This window comes from Austrofundulus limnaeus, unplaced genomic scaffold (assembly GCF_001266775.1).
Source record: "Austrofundulus limnaeus strain Quisiro unplaced genomic scaffold, Austrofundulus_limnaeus-1.0 Scaffold9, whole genome shotgun sequence".
Taxonomy (NCBI): Eukaryota; Metazoa; Chordata; class Actinopteri; order Cyprinodontiformes; family Rivulidae; genus Austrofundulus; species Austrofundulus limnaeus.
The window spans coordinates 1,645,416-1,661,865 of NW_013952411.1; the positions used below are offsets into that span (position 1 = coordinate 1,645,416).

Below are 16,450 nucleotides of genomic sequence, written 5' to 3' on the forward strand. Positions count from 1 at the left end.
AATATAAAGTGACTTAAAAAATGTGGTTGTGGTGTCACACATGTTATATTTTGTTTGTAATGCAGAATTTGTTTAATTTAAAAGGAAGTGATTCTGTAAGTGTTTGGATACAAATACTGCTTAGAATTGAATCGTAAGTAAATGAATTAAAAAAATAGAATATATTAAAGCCATTTTGGCTATAAGTATATTATAGCATGTTGTCAATTTATATTTGGACAAAACTGTTTTCCTTTTGCAATTTATAGTTTTTGATTGCTTTGACCTGTTTGAAGAAACTGGGAACCTCTCAGTCTTCATCATCACCATCTCAGCAGAGCAGAAGACAACTCTTGTGTTGTTAACCCATCCTCATTGGATTGACACAGTTTACAACCCTTTTGCAAAACACTTAATGCAGATGTCATTCAAGAAGTCCAAACTCTGTTTTAGCTGTGGTTACAGAACAGAAACTATCTGCTCCAAACTCTTAGAAACTCCCTGATCAGTATGAAATCACCAGTTTGACACTTCTTCACAGAATTTTTCAATTTGCAATCAGTCTGCAGGCCTGTGTTGTTCTCTTATACCCTTATAGTATAGGCCTACTATAGATTTTTGTTCTTTACTGTAAAAGACTGTGTTTTTTGTTTACATAATTACTCACACAGTAAAGGATTTTATTTTTATTTCCATGTATTCTCTGTTGGAATATTTCATTTATCATGCAGTCTGAAAAAAAGAATGTAATTAATAAAATTTGCATCAAACCATATTGGCTTCTGGATGCATTTTTTGCAAGAGAGCAAATTTGACTACAAACTGGCATACAAGCTACGTACAGTCATAGGCTACAATGACAAGCAATGGTGCACTGATTCACACATGACTGCTGTTTTTTGTATTTTTTTGCCCATTGTGTACTGATTGTTTGGAGGTGCTCATACAATGTGTCAAAGTTGAGTTGTTTGAAGGCAAAGTTTGCTTTTGTTCCATATTTTAAATGTTTTGTCACAGTTATTGCCATTTGCAAACAAAATGTGTCATTTTGACCACTGTGGCAATGTTTAGGCCTCTGAGTTAACTATTTTGAAAATGTGGATTTTGAGTTGACGGCTGCATCAAAACAATCAATAAAAACTGTAGCTAATAATAAAACATGATTCTTTTCTGCACTGTTACCAAACAAAAAGTAAATTTTTTTGAGTTTATACTTGAGTAAAAAAGGAGCAGAGATTTTTTCTTCTCTGCTGCCTTTCATTTCATTACATTTGTGTTTTCTTTTCATTGTACATAGTATTAATTTTGTTTAAAGAAATTAATAAAGTTTTAAATAAAAAAAAGAAAATTTATCATAAGCAGGACAGTTTTAAAAGTTGTATACAGACAAGCAAACTACAGGACAGCTCCGTTTTATACAGAACTTTTATTTTATTTTTTGTTCTTAATCATTTGACAGCTTTCAGTAAATCTAACAGCACTGTCTTGAATTAGCAAACATGGACACTGGACTACAAACTGCCAGCAAAGTCACACAAAACAAAATGTACATTTAWTCTTAAAAACGATTGCTTTCCAGTGTCAAATAAAAGTTGAACACGTCACAAACTTTTCCTTCCTCTGATACATAATACTGCTCTCTACGGGGTATAAAAAAATAAATGGATTTATGCCAATTTGTATCAGGACACTGACAACAAACATAAGATTTAACTGCAGCATAATAACATTAAGTACCACTTTGTTCAAAACTCAAAAATAAGAACATAGAAAAAGTGCAACACTTAAACAGATCCATATCAGACCGTGTGAAAGGTGCAAACTGTGCTGCTTTCGTCTCAGAGGGGCAGAGCACTTCCATGGCAGATTTCACATGACGAGCTGAAATGAAGAGGCATTTTTCACAGAAATGTAAAACTCTTTTCACCCAGCTGGGAGGTGACTGGTGACGATAAAAGAAAGGAGTCTGTTTATTTTTTACAAGTTAAACAAACATTTCAAGAATCCTCTCATCTATTAAAAATAAAAATCAGCACAGCTAAAAATGTTTATAAGTGAACTCTCATTTTATTTAGTTTTACCAGGATATAAAATGTTGAAAGAGATGGGATTTAACAGCTACTGTGAGTGACTGACACAAACCAAACTGCAGCTTTTCTTATAAATTTCAGAACTTAAAAATTATTTCAACACATTTCTAAAAGTGATGTTCTCGTGGGCGTCTTATTACACAGAGAATGAAGAGRGATATTATAGATATGATGCAGAGTACTGTGCAAAAGTTTCAAACCACCTTCGAAGTTTCRGATCCTTTTTGTGATTTAAATGTCTGTTAAGTGAAGTCTAAGTCCTTGGAGACAAAACGCAAAAAAAGAAAGATGAATTAAGACTTTTGCACAGCATTGYAAACACCGGTAAATGCTAAACTATTAAGATAGAAAACATCTGCTGTAAAAGTGTTTACATAAAGGCAATTATCACCGGTTTGAACCAAATACGAACCTGATAAAGTTTTACTTATGGAATGAAAAAGCTTTAAACTGTTCCTTTAACTTGCACAATTCGCTCTYAAACACCTGCTTGACTCCTGATATTTAAAATAAAATAAAAACCTATTTTCTTTACACCACCTTGTAAGCAAATCAAATACAAAAAATGTTTATTCAATAAAATGAACAACTTTTGATYTTTTATGATGTCTTGGGTAAAGAACAGCTACATGTGCATTTTAATGCAGGAGGGGTGAAAACACAGACGTCACAGAAAAACAAACATTTGATCTAAAATGTTTAAGGATAACAATATTCCTCCCATTTATGACAAATACTWTAAGGCTGTTTTATCTGTGTTCAGGACTCAACATTCTTTGGATCCTGCTCCAGTATGCTACAACGCATACTGCTCAGGCCAAACTATAGGCTTTATATTGGTAATAATATCATGCACATTCCTTTAAAACTACAGTCAGGAGTAACAGTGCAGCTGGTCTCTGAAAACCTCTTGGCTTTGTGCTAAAGCCTTAGTTCAGGTCATCGGAGGTGGGGTTCAGTGGAAAGCTGTGGTGGGCACAGTTCAGTTTCTCATTTAGTGAACTAGCTTTTTGCCAGCTTTGGAAACAGTTAGGGTTTCTCAAACTTTGGGTCTGGGGACCCCTTTCAGAGGAGAGACATTTCCAGGGACTCCTTCAAAAACATAATGATGATTAAAAATTATTTCAACCACTAAATGCCATGGAAATGTTTTTTTTTTTGTGAAGTTTTGTTTGTTTACTGGCCTATTGGTCCTTATGTGTAAATATGCACTTTTTAAAATGAAATGCCAAATTTAATAATTAACAGAAATTTATTTTGGGGACCCTCAAGCTATAGCTCATGGACCCTGGGGGTCCTGGAACCCAGTTTGAGAACCTTCTGAGTTCAACCCCAGTATGTGTGTCTTCTTGGTTCAGTCTCGGCCAAAGGCGTCTCCCTTTCCGGTTCCAACTGCGCTTTCAGAACCACCTCTGAGGTGGTTCTAAGCAGGGGACACAGAGCACTGAGTGCTTATGATTTTAACGTCTGCAGACCTCTGCCTGAAGATTGGCAGAGTCGAGGCAGAACTTGGAGCGAGGTGAAGGAGACGAGCGCACACAGCTTGAGCTGGACGGAGCCGTCTAAAAAGAGCAGATAGCCTGGGAGGCTTCAGACAAACTGCGACCGCCCACAGTTACACGTGCACTGATAAACTGTGCCGTGACAAAAAAAAAGGTCAGACTACCGGAGGATTAAAACCACAGTGGCTTTTAGTCTTTTTCACCACAACGGTTGAAGTTTAGTGCTGACGATCTGCTCACAATCACACCCACAGAGTGAGGGACACACTGACATGGAGACGTTTTAGCGGTTAGCATTGGCTTCCACCATTTTATTTTTTTAATCTATTTAGCAGTTTAACATTAGTGGAGCTTAGATTCTCCTTTAGTGGATTGTAACTATAAGTGTGTCTAACTCATTTATCTGGTCAGAAATAAACTTTATTCCTCTACATTTTTCCTTACCTATCTTCAACATGTAAGATATTAACTAAACAAAACATCTCAGAACCCCACTATAGAAGACATGAACTATGGCTTTAATATGAACACCTGACAGCAGTGTTATCTAATGTGTGAGAAGTTGTCATGCATTTACTGAGCAACTAGAAAACCTCCCACAAGCCCCAAATAGAAATATTCAACAAGGCAAATATTACTCTGCATGACAAAACCCAGAGCCGAAGGTGTGGGAGCTCAGGCTGACTTTGTCCCCAAACTGTAATATGAAGCAAAGATCTGCAAGTGTCATGCTACTGTTTTATGGCTACTTTGTTTATAGTCAAAGGCATTTATTTATACTTGAAGTGCAATTAAAGCTGTAGGTACATTGAGGAGATTGTACCACTGCAGCTCCTAGGAAGACTGACAGAGTCTGCTGATCTATGAACTAGATGATGGCACTGCCATATAAATGGAATGAATGGACGAAACCTCAGTTTATCTGAGCAATCAGACACACACAAATACAAAAAACCCCACCCGCTATGGAATGAAGGCTGGAAAAACAAAAGCATCCAGCCAGCTTTTACATTCTACTACATTGTTCCAGCCACTGCAGAAAGTGTGAATCCAAAGAAGTCAAAGCGAAGTTATGGCAAATCAAAAGCAAAGCATGATAGAGGGGGTGGCCATTTTCATTCGCAGGATGATAACTTAAAAGGGTTTAAAACTGAAGCCAAAAAAAAATAAAAATCAATGACAAATATAAAAGACCAAAGACAAAGGCAAGGCAATCTTACGTGAACATGACAACCACTACCTCTACTTTTCAATCGGCCATTTGTTTTCTTAAACACATTCGTTCCAAACAGCCTATTATGTTCTCTGAAATCTGTAGAAATTAGCTTATTTACAAGTCTGTACAACCACCCTGTTAAAGCTCCTTCCATCTCCCAGAGGACCCAATCTACTTAAAGCAGAATACCTGAGTTTTCAACTGAACGCCTTAAACCACTCGTCACTCTTCACCGCACGTTTCACAGCCACACGCACAAGCACACCATTAATTAAGCAGGGAACTTTCTCCAACAAGGAGTGTAAACCCTGGTGGGAAAAAGCCAAAAATTTATACACCCTCCCTCCAAAAAAGAAAAAAAAGAAAAAAGTTATGCCTCAAAACCAAGCAGCTGAGAAAGAGGTACACAGATGAGACGTCATACAGCAGGTGGCAGCTGAATGAGCAACCACTGACCGGCCTGAACAGAACCCTCTGGTGCTGCCGTCGCATACGAACAGACGGTAACTAGGCCGGGAGTAGCTTCAGGCTAACGAGTGACGGAGACCTTCTCAGGAGACTTCATCTCAGCTTTGGAGGTCAGAAGGAAAGATCCGACTGCTGCCACCAGGGTGTGAAGGTAGAACAGACTGGAATGTTTCCTCCTGTCACTGAGCGGCCTGCGGCACAGAAAACCTGTCAAACATCAGACATGTTAGTATTTACAGATTCAAGCCAACTATATTTTTACACATGTTAGCACTGCAGATCAAGTAATGACACGTGTTGACCTGTTCAAGGCAGGACTGTTGTTTCCTTGAGGCACATGGCTGTTTTGTTTTTAATTTGAATTTATTTCACTCCTGAGCCTGCAGCAGATATTCAAAGCTGAATAAGCAGCGTTCACAAAGGAAAACACATCATGATAAATTCAGTGAAGTAATCCAGATGATTTTATGTTCATGTACACTGCCCAGGCAAAACAATAAAAAATAAATTAAAGAGTCATCACCTGAATTTAACTATAATAGTAAGAGCTCCCATTGAACAATTACTGYATGTTTCAGCTGATAAGTTATGTAACCCTGTGATCATGGAAAATTATGGTAATCTATCTAATCTAATTCAGATTTTTTTATTTAGAATTGGAGCAAATATTCACATTATATTTTTAATGTRACCTCCATCAGACTCCAGTGTGAACTCTACACATCACCGATGTGACCCACATGAGCAGAAAAAGACGTGACGTCACACTGAGTTGGCTGTTTGTTTACAGAGTTAGCTAAACATGGATGATGTTTAGACTCTCGTGAAAAAAAAAATCAGATAGTTGCATTGGGCAAATAATAATAAATAAATAATGATGCATTTGAGACGCAGTGCGAACGTAGCTTATGCGGGTTTAATTTTATCCCCATTTTTATTTTAGCTTTAAAAAACTAGAAAAATCAGATCCTCATATAAAATGCTGTCCCTAATTTTATACAGACCTCAGAATTTTTTTAACCAATGCAGGGACACACACACACACACACACACACACACACACACACACACACACACACACACACACACACACACCTGTGGGTGTGTGTGTGGCTGCAGAGCAATGACTACAGGGCAGCAGCACAAGCTTCATGATGCTGAGAACAGTCCGGTCCAATCCAACAGCTGGAGCTGGTTGTTAAATAGTAAGATGAGCAGCTTTGAAGAGCTGATTGACGACATGCGCTTGACATCCATGGTTAAAAAAAAAAGTTTTTCCTCCTCCGATTCCTCCTTTCTTTTTTTCCTCAACAGGGTAAACTTAGACCAGGGGTCTGCAACCTGCGGCTCTGGGGCCACATGTGGCTCTTTGAAAATGTGACCAAACATAACAGAATTTTTTTTGGGGGGGAGGGGGGTGTACCCACAACAGAAATCAATTTGTATTTTAAAATGTTATCAATACTACTAATATAAGAAGTAAAACATGTTAGCTCATGTTAGCTTGTTGTTTACTTAAATATTTCAATTTCTTTTTATGATCTTTCTCTCAAATCCATCAGAATTACCTTTAAATAGTTTGAAGACTACATTAGAAAAAAATATACCTGAATAATTCAGTTGTACTAGTTTTTATGAAATTCGGTATAAACAATATACAGTATTTTTCTTGTTTGTTTACATGAATACGGTCTTTTTATTTGTCCTGACGTGCATAATAATAAACAATAATATAATATTAACAATATTTTTTTAGTTTTATAATGTCACCTACACTGACCGTAAAGGTTCCCGAAAAGACCTCGGAAAAGGCCCACGGACCAGCAGTTGATAATCTTAGTTGTAGCTTGTTTTGCGGCTCTGGACACATTTTATTAGTGAGACAAGGAGCACAAACGGCTCTTTTAATCGTAAAGGTTGCAGACCCCTGACTTAGACTACAGGCTAATAAGCAGATGAACACAACTTCAGATCATGAGTTTTTGCTGAGTTCTCTCTATGCTGTGGCTATTGTAGGCTTATTGAAAATGTGCCACAGAAACCTAAACCGACCTTCAAACATATAATTTCAGCGTCAATCCAAATTTGGGTCAGGCTCAGGTTATAAATCTAAACTCTAATATGCTCTTGTCTAGATCAGCTGACTGCTGAATTCAGTGAATGGCCAGGGGTCTCATGTACAAAGTGGTGTTGGTGATTTATTTTTCAGAATCACACGGATGAGGCCGACCCATTCAGCTGGCATGGCTCAGCTTGGCTCGGCTCAGAGTGGGTTGGCACAGTCCTGATGGGTCTGCCARCTCTGGAATGCCCCTGTGGAACCTCAGCGTCAGCAGCTGCACGTGCACAGGCAGCGCACGGCTCGTCGTTGTGACCTGCTCCCAGACCGGACGCAGCATTTGCAAAAGGATTATTCTGGGAAGCTGAAAACAGCTGAAGAGCCAGTCGTCACTGTGGACCAGGAAATCCTCTGTGTCTATGGTACGGAACGGTGAGAGGGATGATGGAGGAACACGAGCAGGGGGACTCATAAATGGACTCAATGGACTTGATTCAAACCTTCGAGTCACTATTAGTGGTGTTTCCAGCTGTCATTCAAACATATTTAATTCAATATTTAAAATTGATATTAACTACATTCTGATCCAACAACTGTCCTTAAAAGAAAAAAGTTCAGAAGAGGATTTACCTCTGAAGTCTCTGCAGTAGTTCAGCCACCAGAGAGTCACAGATCCCTGGATGCATGTCATCTGCCAGGAAAATAGCCTTCCTCAGCTCCTCGGCAGTTTCAGGCTTACCATTACTCGTCTCACCCTTTTCTTTCAGCTGCAAACAGACATTTTAATGGCATCGTTATCAATTGCAGCCATTTCTTCTAATCACTAAGTCTGTGATTGTATTACCTCGGAAAATAATGGAGAGAATATTGATGACAGGCTTTGTGATGGGGAGGGCTTTGGACATTCCTGGACCTGAAAGGAGGAATATTTTAAAACAAAGAAACAAACGGAGACGCACTTGAACATGTTTAAACTGATAAAAAACAGAAACTACGACATTTTCCATTTCCCTACATCATATAATATAACTGTACCTGCTTCCTCTTTAACTCTGCAGGCTGAGCTGCTCCATTTTGAACTTTATCAGGAAGCTGAATGAGGTCCTTTTCCTTCATGGTGAAGTTCCATTTATCCTGATCCCTGGAGTTTTCACCTCCAGAAGCCTTACCATCCAACTCCCTACAATAAAGCACGATTCAGGCACATCAGCATGCTTTGCATGAACAGACTTGYTGACTGAACTAGAGGATGACGTGTTCAGAACCTACTCATCAGATTCGTCAGAGCTGGAGCCGTTCTGAGACTGCTCTGACTTCCACCTCTTGTATCTGTCGATGAGCTCAGTCAGGTAGGTCGTTTTTTTGGCGTGCCTCACAATGAATTTATGCTTCAACAACTCTTTGGCTGTTGGCCTCTACGGAAAAACACACAAAACTATTTTGTGAAATAATTAGTAAAATCAAYATTCATGTGGGTAGCAACACTGCTGGAGACACTGTCTCTCAGCTAGCCTGGGAACACCTTGGAATCCTCCCCAAAGTCTGCGCCTCCCTGCTCAAGTCGCTGCCCCCTAACCCAACTCCAGAACAACCCAATGGACGGAATAAGAAMATCTAGTTCTGTTTTCATGCGTTTTGCTCAAACTTACAAAGCTGGGCTCCTTGTTTAAACAGGCTTCAACAAATTCTTTAAGTGGTTTACTGTAGTTTCCTTCCAGTGTTGGTGGGTTGTTCTTTGGGATGAGGAATAAGACTTTCATCGGATGAAGATCAGAGTGAGGTGGCTCTCCTTTAGCAAGTTCTATAGCGGTTATACCCAATGACCAGACGTCTGCCTGTACAAATAAAAAAAACAAAAACATTTATATTTTATTAAAATGGCCCAAACACACACTTTTCCACAGAAGTGCCAGAAAAACAGAGAGAACTGACATTTAAAATGTCTGCCTAAAGAAACATGGGAGTATTTGAGGAAGCTCTGCAAATAGAAGATTGTGATAGAGCAGCTGTGTTGACTCATGCTGTGGTTGTTCCAATAATACGCACTGGGTCACTTACAGCCTAAAACAAAGTTTAAATCTTCCTGACAAAAGCAAGCACACTAAAGTCAGTGAAATATTGAACTTAAATGACATTTCAACACTTCCTCATTTTCTTAATCCCTATGGTTTATGTTTAGTTCATCTAAAGAAGACAGCAGCATTTCAACACTGAAGTCCGACTGTAWCAAAAGACAAGATAAGATAACGCTTGCTGACCTTTGAGTCGTAAGCTGATTGCTTTATAACCTCAGGTGCCATCCAGAAAGGTGTTCCAACAAAAGTGTTTCTTTTTATCTGCGTGTCTGTCAACTGACCCGCCACACCGAAGTCTGCCAGCTTCACGTCCCCTTGTTCAGACAGCAGGACGTTGGCAGCTAAAACAGCAAAGAAAACACATTTGATACCTTATTTCTTTAAAACAGACCACGATGCATCAAAACCATGTTGTCCAATTAACTTATTTTAGTGTCCAAACAAAGATTTAGCTGACGTGGATCATATTTACCTTTGATATCTCTGTGTATTTTCTTTTCAGAGTGAAGATATTCAAGCCCTTTCAGAATCTCCCTCAGGATTGTTGCAATCTGGGTTTCATCCAGGGGTCCTGGTTCCAACTGGAGAAAAAGGGATGAATAAATTCACGAAATTTTGGAGCAAAATTACAAAACTGTCATAATGAACTGCAAATCAAACAGCACACTGTAAGATGAGGGGTTTCTAATGAGTCGCCCATTCCAGGTAACTTACCAAATCAAGAGCTGATCCTCCACCCAAATACTCCATAATGATCCATAGTTTTGTGCCCTGAGAAATAAAACTGCAGTCAGATAAGAAAGCACTGATGCAAAAACAAGGGAACAGAGATGAAACACAAAAACCACTGAGCTTCATTTATCCACAGCAAAATAAAGATGCTGAGGAGGTACTGTTGACTGATAAAATGTATGATTCATTTTGACAAAGAGTTGGTTTTCTTGTTTTACCTCAAATATGCTTTTAACTATAAGACTGACAACTGAACCAGACACACACAAAGCTTCCTGTTCCATATTTCACAAGAACTTTGCCTTTAATCAGTCTAAATTTCTTTTATTCAATATCAAATATGTGTTCAGATTAGGGGTCGACCGATACATTGGACGGCCGATATTTGCGTTTTTTCCTTGTATCGGTATCGGCCGATACACTGTCCGTTCGRCCGATCTGTTCTTTTGGTCACGCGAGCGCATGTGTCCGCCCCTTCCCCCGGGGAGAGCGTAGCAGCAAATGTTGTGAGACAGAGTGCTAACAACAACAAGGGTGAGTTATGAACTATAAATATGTTTTAACTGTCTGATTTAACTGTTTCTACCCTCTGTGTCAGAATATGAGGGAAGAGAGAACAGCTGTGTTTAAGTTTCTTTTCCAGGCGGGAGCGCTGCGACATGTTTTACTTTCACTTTCGCACCGCACTGTAATCAGCGTGTCCGTGTTGTTTTTCTTTTTTAAAATACTGGAGCTGCTCACATGAGGCATAGAAAAACACCTCTATTGTTCTCCCTGCTGGATTAAAATAAAAAAGTTTTCGGTCTTTTCTCGCTGAACGTTTTAGCGAGCGCAGCCGTCCACCATCATGTGAACCAGACACTGCTCACATCACGTTTGCTGTGACCGCAGTCGTGATGCTGGTTTTCTTCAGTGTACATTTCCAACTGTGATCTAAAGTTAACGTCAGCTGTTTTAAATGCATTTTTTGCCTGGTGTTAAAAACGGGAGCAGCAGACTGAGGCAGAGATGCTGTGAGCGCTGTGTGTGTGAAGTCCTCAGAAAGCTAGCAAGATGTATGTGTCTCTTCTTTTGCTCTGTGTTGCTCTGACAGTTTTATTTAGGCTTGTTGCTGTTTTTGTATCAAAAATGCTTGGATTTAAAACATAGTCATTTTATTTTATGTAAAAAATATATTAATCTGATTAATATACAAATAAAAACAGAATATTTAGCACTAGATAAAATAAATAATGAATTTATTTATTTTAAATTTTTTAAAAGAAGAAATCCTGTATGGTGGCACTCAATACAGCCTGCATCAGACAAGGCTTAGTTAATAAATGTTTTTGTTTGTTTTGTTTTAAATTAAGACTTGTTTAACATTTGTTTTCATTCTTATTTTTATCATGTTAATGGAGGAAGAAAAAGTAGTATCGGCTTCATTAATCGGCCAAATAATATCGGCTGCACGTATCGGCGTATCGGTTAGACTGATGGTTAAAAAAATCGGTATCAGTCTTCAAAAACCTGTATCGGTCGATCTCTAGTTCAGATATGTTGGAAATTTACTTGGTTAAAACAAAAATGTGATTTTTTTAAATGATTAAATGTGTTTGTGATGCAGCAAATGGAGGGTTTTACTTTGCAAAAATGGTTGTACCATATTTTTTGGTGATTCTAGTCCGTTCTACAGACTGATGAAATGATTCATTCTGAAAAAGCCACAGGCAGAAACACTAAGTTAGTCAATTGGTTCCTGCAGAGTTTGTGCGTCATGCTCTTGTTGTATTTTAGTGTTTTATGTTGGGGCCACACAGAGAATTATAATGTTCAAGAAAAAACATGAAACATATTACAATGCAGTGTCTTTATGATCAAACCTGCATAAGTCTCTGGTTTATTACCCAGGTAGAAACTGTGCACTGTGTGGGGAAGAAATAACACCTTGGGGATGTGAAATATTAGCTTTTTTGATGCTTAATTCTAATTACCTTCAGCTCAGCACAACAAAGTGTTGATTTAAAAATAGAATAATTCAAGAGCGTCTAAAATCCTGCATTAATGTATCTCTTAAAATACAACAGGCACTACAGCATTTCTACTTYCTCCAAACATCAGATTACATCAGAGGCAACAGTATTTATGTCTCAGTCACTCTGCCACTGACTTGTAGTCTGAGCGTTATGACAAAACATCAATTAAATCCGTCTATGTCACCACAAATCCCCGGGAAGGGGTTGGATTGTTTAATTTTATGTCAATATACCTGTTCTAGCAACAAAAGCTTGAATGTGTGTGTAACACAAGTTTGACTTGATTTTTTTATTATAACACCGACGTGGCGCTGTTAGAGAGTCAAAACACCCTCTGCCTCAAACTGTTTTCTATTCTATTCAAGTACAACGAAAATGACTTATTACATGTTTCCAAAATACATCATGGCTTGTAACCAGATGATTCAAGCCTCCATTATTAGTGTTCGACACTTTAAAACTTGGTCTGATACATTCAGAGTGCAGAGATGGTGAGTTAAATGACCAAAGGTAGTTTAAAAAATACTTTGTTTGCTGTCATATCACAAAACCAATGTGTGTAAAGGCACAGGTGACCAAAGCTTTCCTTGTTTTAGAGGATTCATTGTTTTGGATGATATGTAATAAGTTTGCAATGTTTTCAAATACACCAAAAAAATATTAAAACCACCAAAACACTAAAACTAAATAAGCAATTAATAAAATGAACAAATTTCAGCCTTAATGATATTTAGGAGTTTTAAAATGATCATAAAAATATAATGAAGTTTGTACTTTAGTTGAAAGTAAAAGGATTTTGTTTTCTCAACACCAACATGAACACAGTTAATTAAGTTGTAAAATCAGGTGTATTTGCTTCATTCATGTTCTTTTTGCTGCAGATGTTCAAACCTGAAGATCARTGTTCAGATAAAACTGTACCAGTAACAGCTCAAATAGGAGTTCACTGCAACCTCAATGTCAGACTAGTTTATGACCTCTTCCCACATTTAACTGTGCCGTATTTCACCAACATCCATCCATCCATCCATCCATCCATTTTCTTCCGCCTATCCGGGGTCGGGTCGCGGGGGCAGCAGCTTCAGAAGGGAGGCCCAGACCTCCCTCTCCCCAGCCACTTCTTCCAGCTCCTCCGGGGGAACTCCAAGGCGTTCCCAGGCCAGCCGAGAGACATAGTCCCTCCAGCGTGTCCTGGGTCTTCCTCGGGGCCTCCTCCCGGTGGGACGTGCCCGGAATACCTCACCAGGGAGGCGTCCAGGAGGCATCCTAACCAGATGCCCGAGCCACCTCAACTGGCTCCTCTCGACGTGGAGGAGCAGCGGCTCTACTCTGAATCCCTCCCGGATGACCGAGCTTCTCACCCTATCTCTAAGGGAGAGTCCAGCCACCCTGCGGAGGAAACCCATTTCGGCCGCTTGTATCCGGGACCTCGTTCTTTCGGTCATGACCCAAAGCTCATGACCATAGATGAGGGTAGGAACGTAGATCGACCGGTAAATCGAGAGCTTCGCTTTCTGACTCAGCTCTCTCTTCACCACGACGGACCGGTACAGTGCCCGCTTTACAGCAGACACTGCGCCAATCCGCCTGTCGATCTCCCGCTCCGTTCTTCCCCCATTCGTGAACAAGATCCCCAGATACTTAAACTCCTCCACTTGAGACAGGGCGACCCCCCTGACCCGGAGAAGGCACTCTGCCCTTTTCCGGCTCAAGACCATGGCCTCGGATTTGGAGGCACTGAGCTTCATCCCAGCCGCTTCGCACTCGGCCGCGAACCGCTCCAGTGAGAGCTGCAGATCTCGCTCCGATGAAGCCAACAGGACCACATCATCCGCAAAAAGCAGAGATGCGATCCTAAGGCCACCAAAACGGCAACATTTGCTCCATTACTAGGGTTGGGTGATATTAGTAAAAAAAATAATCACGATTAATTGTGGTATTTAGCCAATAACGATTAATTTGATGATTAATCCCCTGGACACCCTTATGTCCTAGTCAATTGACCAATTTAGTGGGAAAGATTTGTTTTTTGTAAAAATCTGTTCCAAATTGTGTCAAAATTACATTGCAGAACTTTTTTTTATGTTCGTCATATTTGAAGCGGAGCAGAGCATCGAGCAGACTGATAGGAGAAATCTCCAGTCAGCCTGCCTGCTGGCATTAATCGTATTAATCGTCAAGTGCCAAAAAAAAAATTAATGTTTTTCTGGCGATTAATTGCACACGATGCGATTATGCCCAACCCTATTTACTTTGGCTTGTTTTACATCTTCCTTGAATGAACACTATAACTGATAGTAGACCATTAAATGAATCTTCCTGAAAGTAAAGCTCACCTTTAAATAGGAACCAAAATATTTGGTGATAAAGGGACTGTCACACTGGCTGAGCACTGTGATTTCCTGTTGAATGTCTTCTATTTCATCCTCGGCCTCCTCCAAATCAATAATTTTAATAGCCACAACTTTCTGAGTCCGATTGTCGATGCCTTTAAACACTTCTCCAAACGAGCCTTTTCCTATCCTCTCCAACTTGGTGAAAAGTTCCTCCGGATCAGCCTTGAAATTCTAGATGGAAAAGAGGAAGATGAAGAGAGAGGCAAAGATGTCACTTGGAAAGCTTAAACAACAAGAAAGATGAAACCTGATGCATATTAACATATCACAAATAAAACTTTGTTTAAAATGAACACAAAAAGTAGGATTACACTGTAAAAAAATATCCATCTAGAATTTTGCTTGTCTGGAGTTGTTTTTAGCCATGTTAACAGAACCATTAAGAACAAAATGTAAATGCACTGTGTTGTGTAATACTGCAGCTGAATTTGTTTCAGCCACTTCATGTTTCACTTTCTCACAGCTTGACAAACCTGCAAAACTTTTTACCACTTAAATACCACACTTTCCACATGAATGACAGCTGTCACAGCAAAACTGGTGAATCAAAAATGAAAATAACGTCAGTATTTTTAGTAATACTCATCATTACAACAGTTATTTAATTGCAACACTGATGTAGAGCATTAGACATTTCAGAGAAACACCACAAACATAATGTATAAAACCAATAATGATGCTAATAATAACAGCAACTCTAATCCAATAATTAAATTTTGTCGTTAAACCAAAGTTTAAAAACCTCAACATGACAAGCAACTTTTTAAGCCTTTTAAATCAAACCCTGCTCCATGCTGTACTTGCATAATAAGATAACATAACATAGGCATCACTGTGGCTTAATGGCCTCCACTATAAACGGAATATACCCTAAATTATTGACAGAGCTAAATGGCGTAATTCCCCATGGAGCACTTGGGAGGGCATAAAAGCCTTTAGATTGACCAATAAAATGGAAGAAATTATTTAGAAAAATATATTTTGTCATTAACGGAAAATTGTGTGTACAATTAAGCAAATGATTACCAATTAAATTCAAGAAATAAAAATTTCAGTGGCTGTTTTAAAAAAAACTATGCAATTAAGCCTGATTCTTAATTGAGCAGGTAACTCAGCCCAGTGACAATGATATAGTGAAGTATGCAGTAAATTGCTTTACAGTCCCCACCCTTGGGAACACTTTCCTGCAAAAGTGCTAATGCACAGTGAAGGAAGGCCAAATGAGCAGCTCCACTTTGAAAACCTGGCAGAGGGGGCCTTGTTGAATCTGAAGGGACTTTACAACAAAGACAGCCGGGCTGCACAAGGCAGAGTTAAAAACAACAAACCCCCAAATCTTGTTCCAACACTGGCGTGATCAGTCATCCAGGTGAAATTTAAAATGTAGAGGCTGGGAAAACAGGCTGAGCAGAGGGACCAAAGACCAAACATGATGGGAATGTTGGATTAACAGCAGTTCTGGAACAACGTGATGATTTTTTAACTTTATGGGTGTTGATGAGAGATAGTGATTAACTTGTGAACAAGAACAGTTATTTCAGTTTTTTCCCTGTTCGTTCCAAAGACAAATATCTAAATATTGACTGCACAATTTATATAAAAATATACTTAGTTAGCACAAAAGCAAGTCGGTTTGTGTGTGTAGCTTTGTTGTAGAGGACACATGACTGGCAGCACCTGGGGGGTACCAGAAGCTCAAAACTAGTGTCAATAGTAAGGCTGTGTATTGGCAAGAATTTGGCGATACGATACATATCATGACAGAGGGGTCACGATACGATATATCCCGATATATTGCAATTCTATAAGCAAGGCAATATATTGCGATTTTTTTGTCCAAAATTTCTATTAAATAAAAACCTCCTACAGGGAAAAAAAATGAAAAACCAAAATTCATTGTCTCAGAAAATTATAATAT

General features: G+C 39.0%; 1 protein-coding gene across 2 annotated transcripts in view; it reads right to left on the reverse strand.

Moving 5' to 3' along the window:
• Positions 1-1,386: 1,386 nt before the first annotated feature.
• The window catches only part of stk24a (serine/threonine kinase 24a (STE20 homolog, yeast)), a 16,765-nt gene continuing 1,701 nt past the window's right edge, over positions 1,387-16,450 (reverse strand). The window contains exons 2-11 of one of the 2 annotated variants that reach the window (XM_014001442.1): positions 14,473-14,703; positions 10,104-10,160; positions 9,862-9,970; positions 9,573-9,730; positions 8,964-9,149; positions 8,584-8,729; positions 8,350-8,494; positions 8,159-8,227; positions 7,945-8,081; positions 1,387-5,462 (exon numbers count right to left, since the gene is read on the reverse strand). In XM_014001442.1, the coding sequence (XP_013856896.1) occupies positions 5,435-5,462; positions 7,945-8,081; positions 8,159-8,227; positions 8,350-8,494; positions 8,584-8,729; positions 8,964-9,149; positions 9,573-9,730; positions 9,862-9,970; positions 10,104-10,160; positions 14,473-14,703 (1,266 nt within the window). In that variant the 3' untranslated portion in view covers positions 1,387-5,434. Of the gene's footprint in view, positions 5,463-6,949; positions 7,844-7,944; positions 8,082-8,158; positions 8,228-8,349; positions 8,495-8,583; positions 8,730-8,963; positions 9,150-9,572; positions 9,731-9,861; positions 9,971-10,103; positions 10,161-14,472; positions 14,704-16,450 lie in introns of those variants that run through there. The other variant, XM_014001444.1, reaches the window with a different exon arrangement.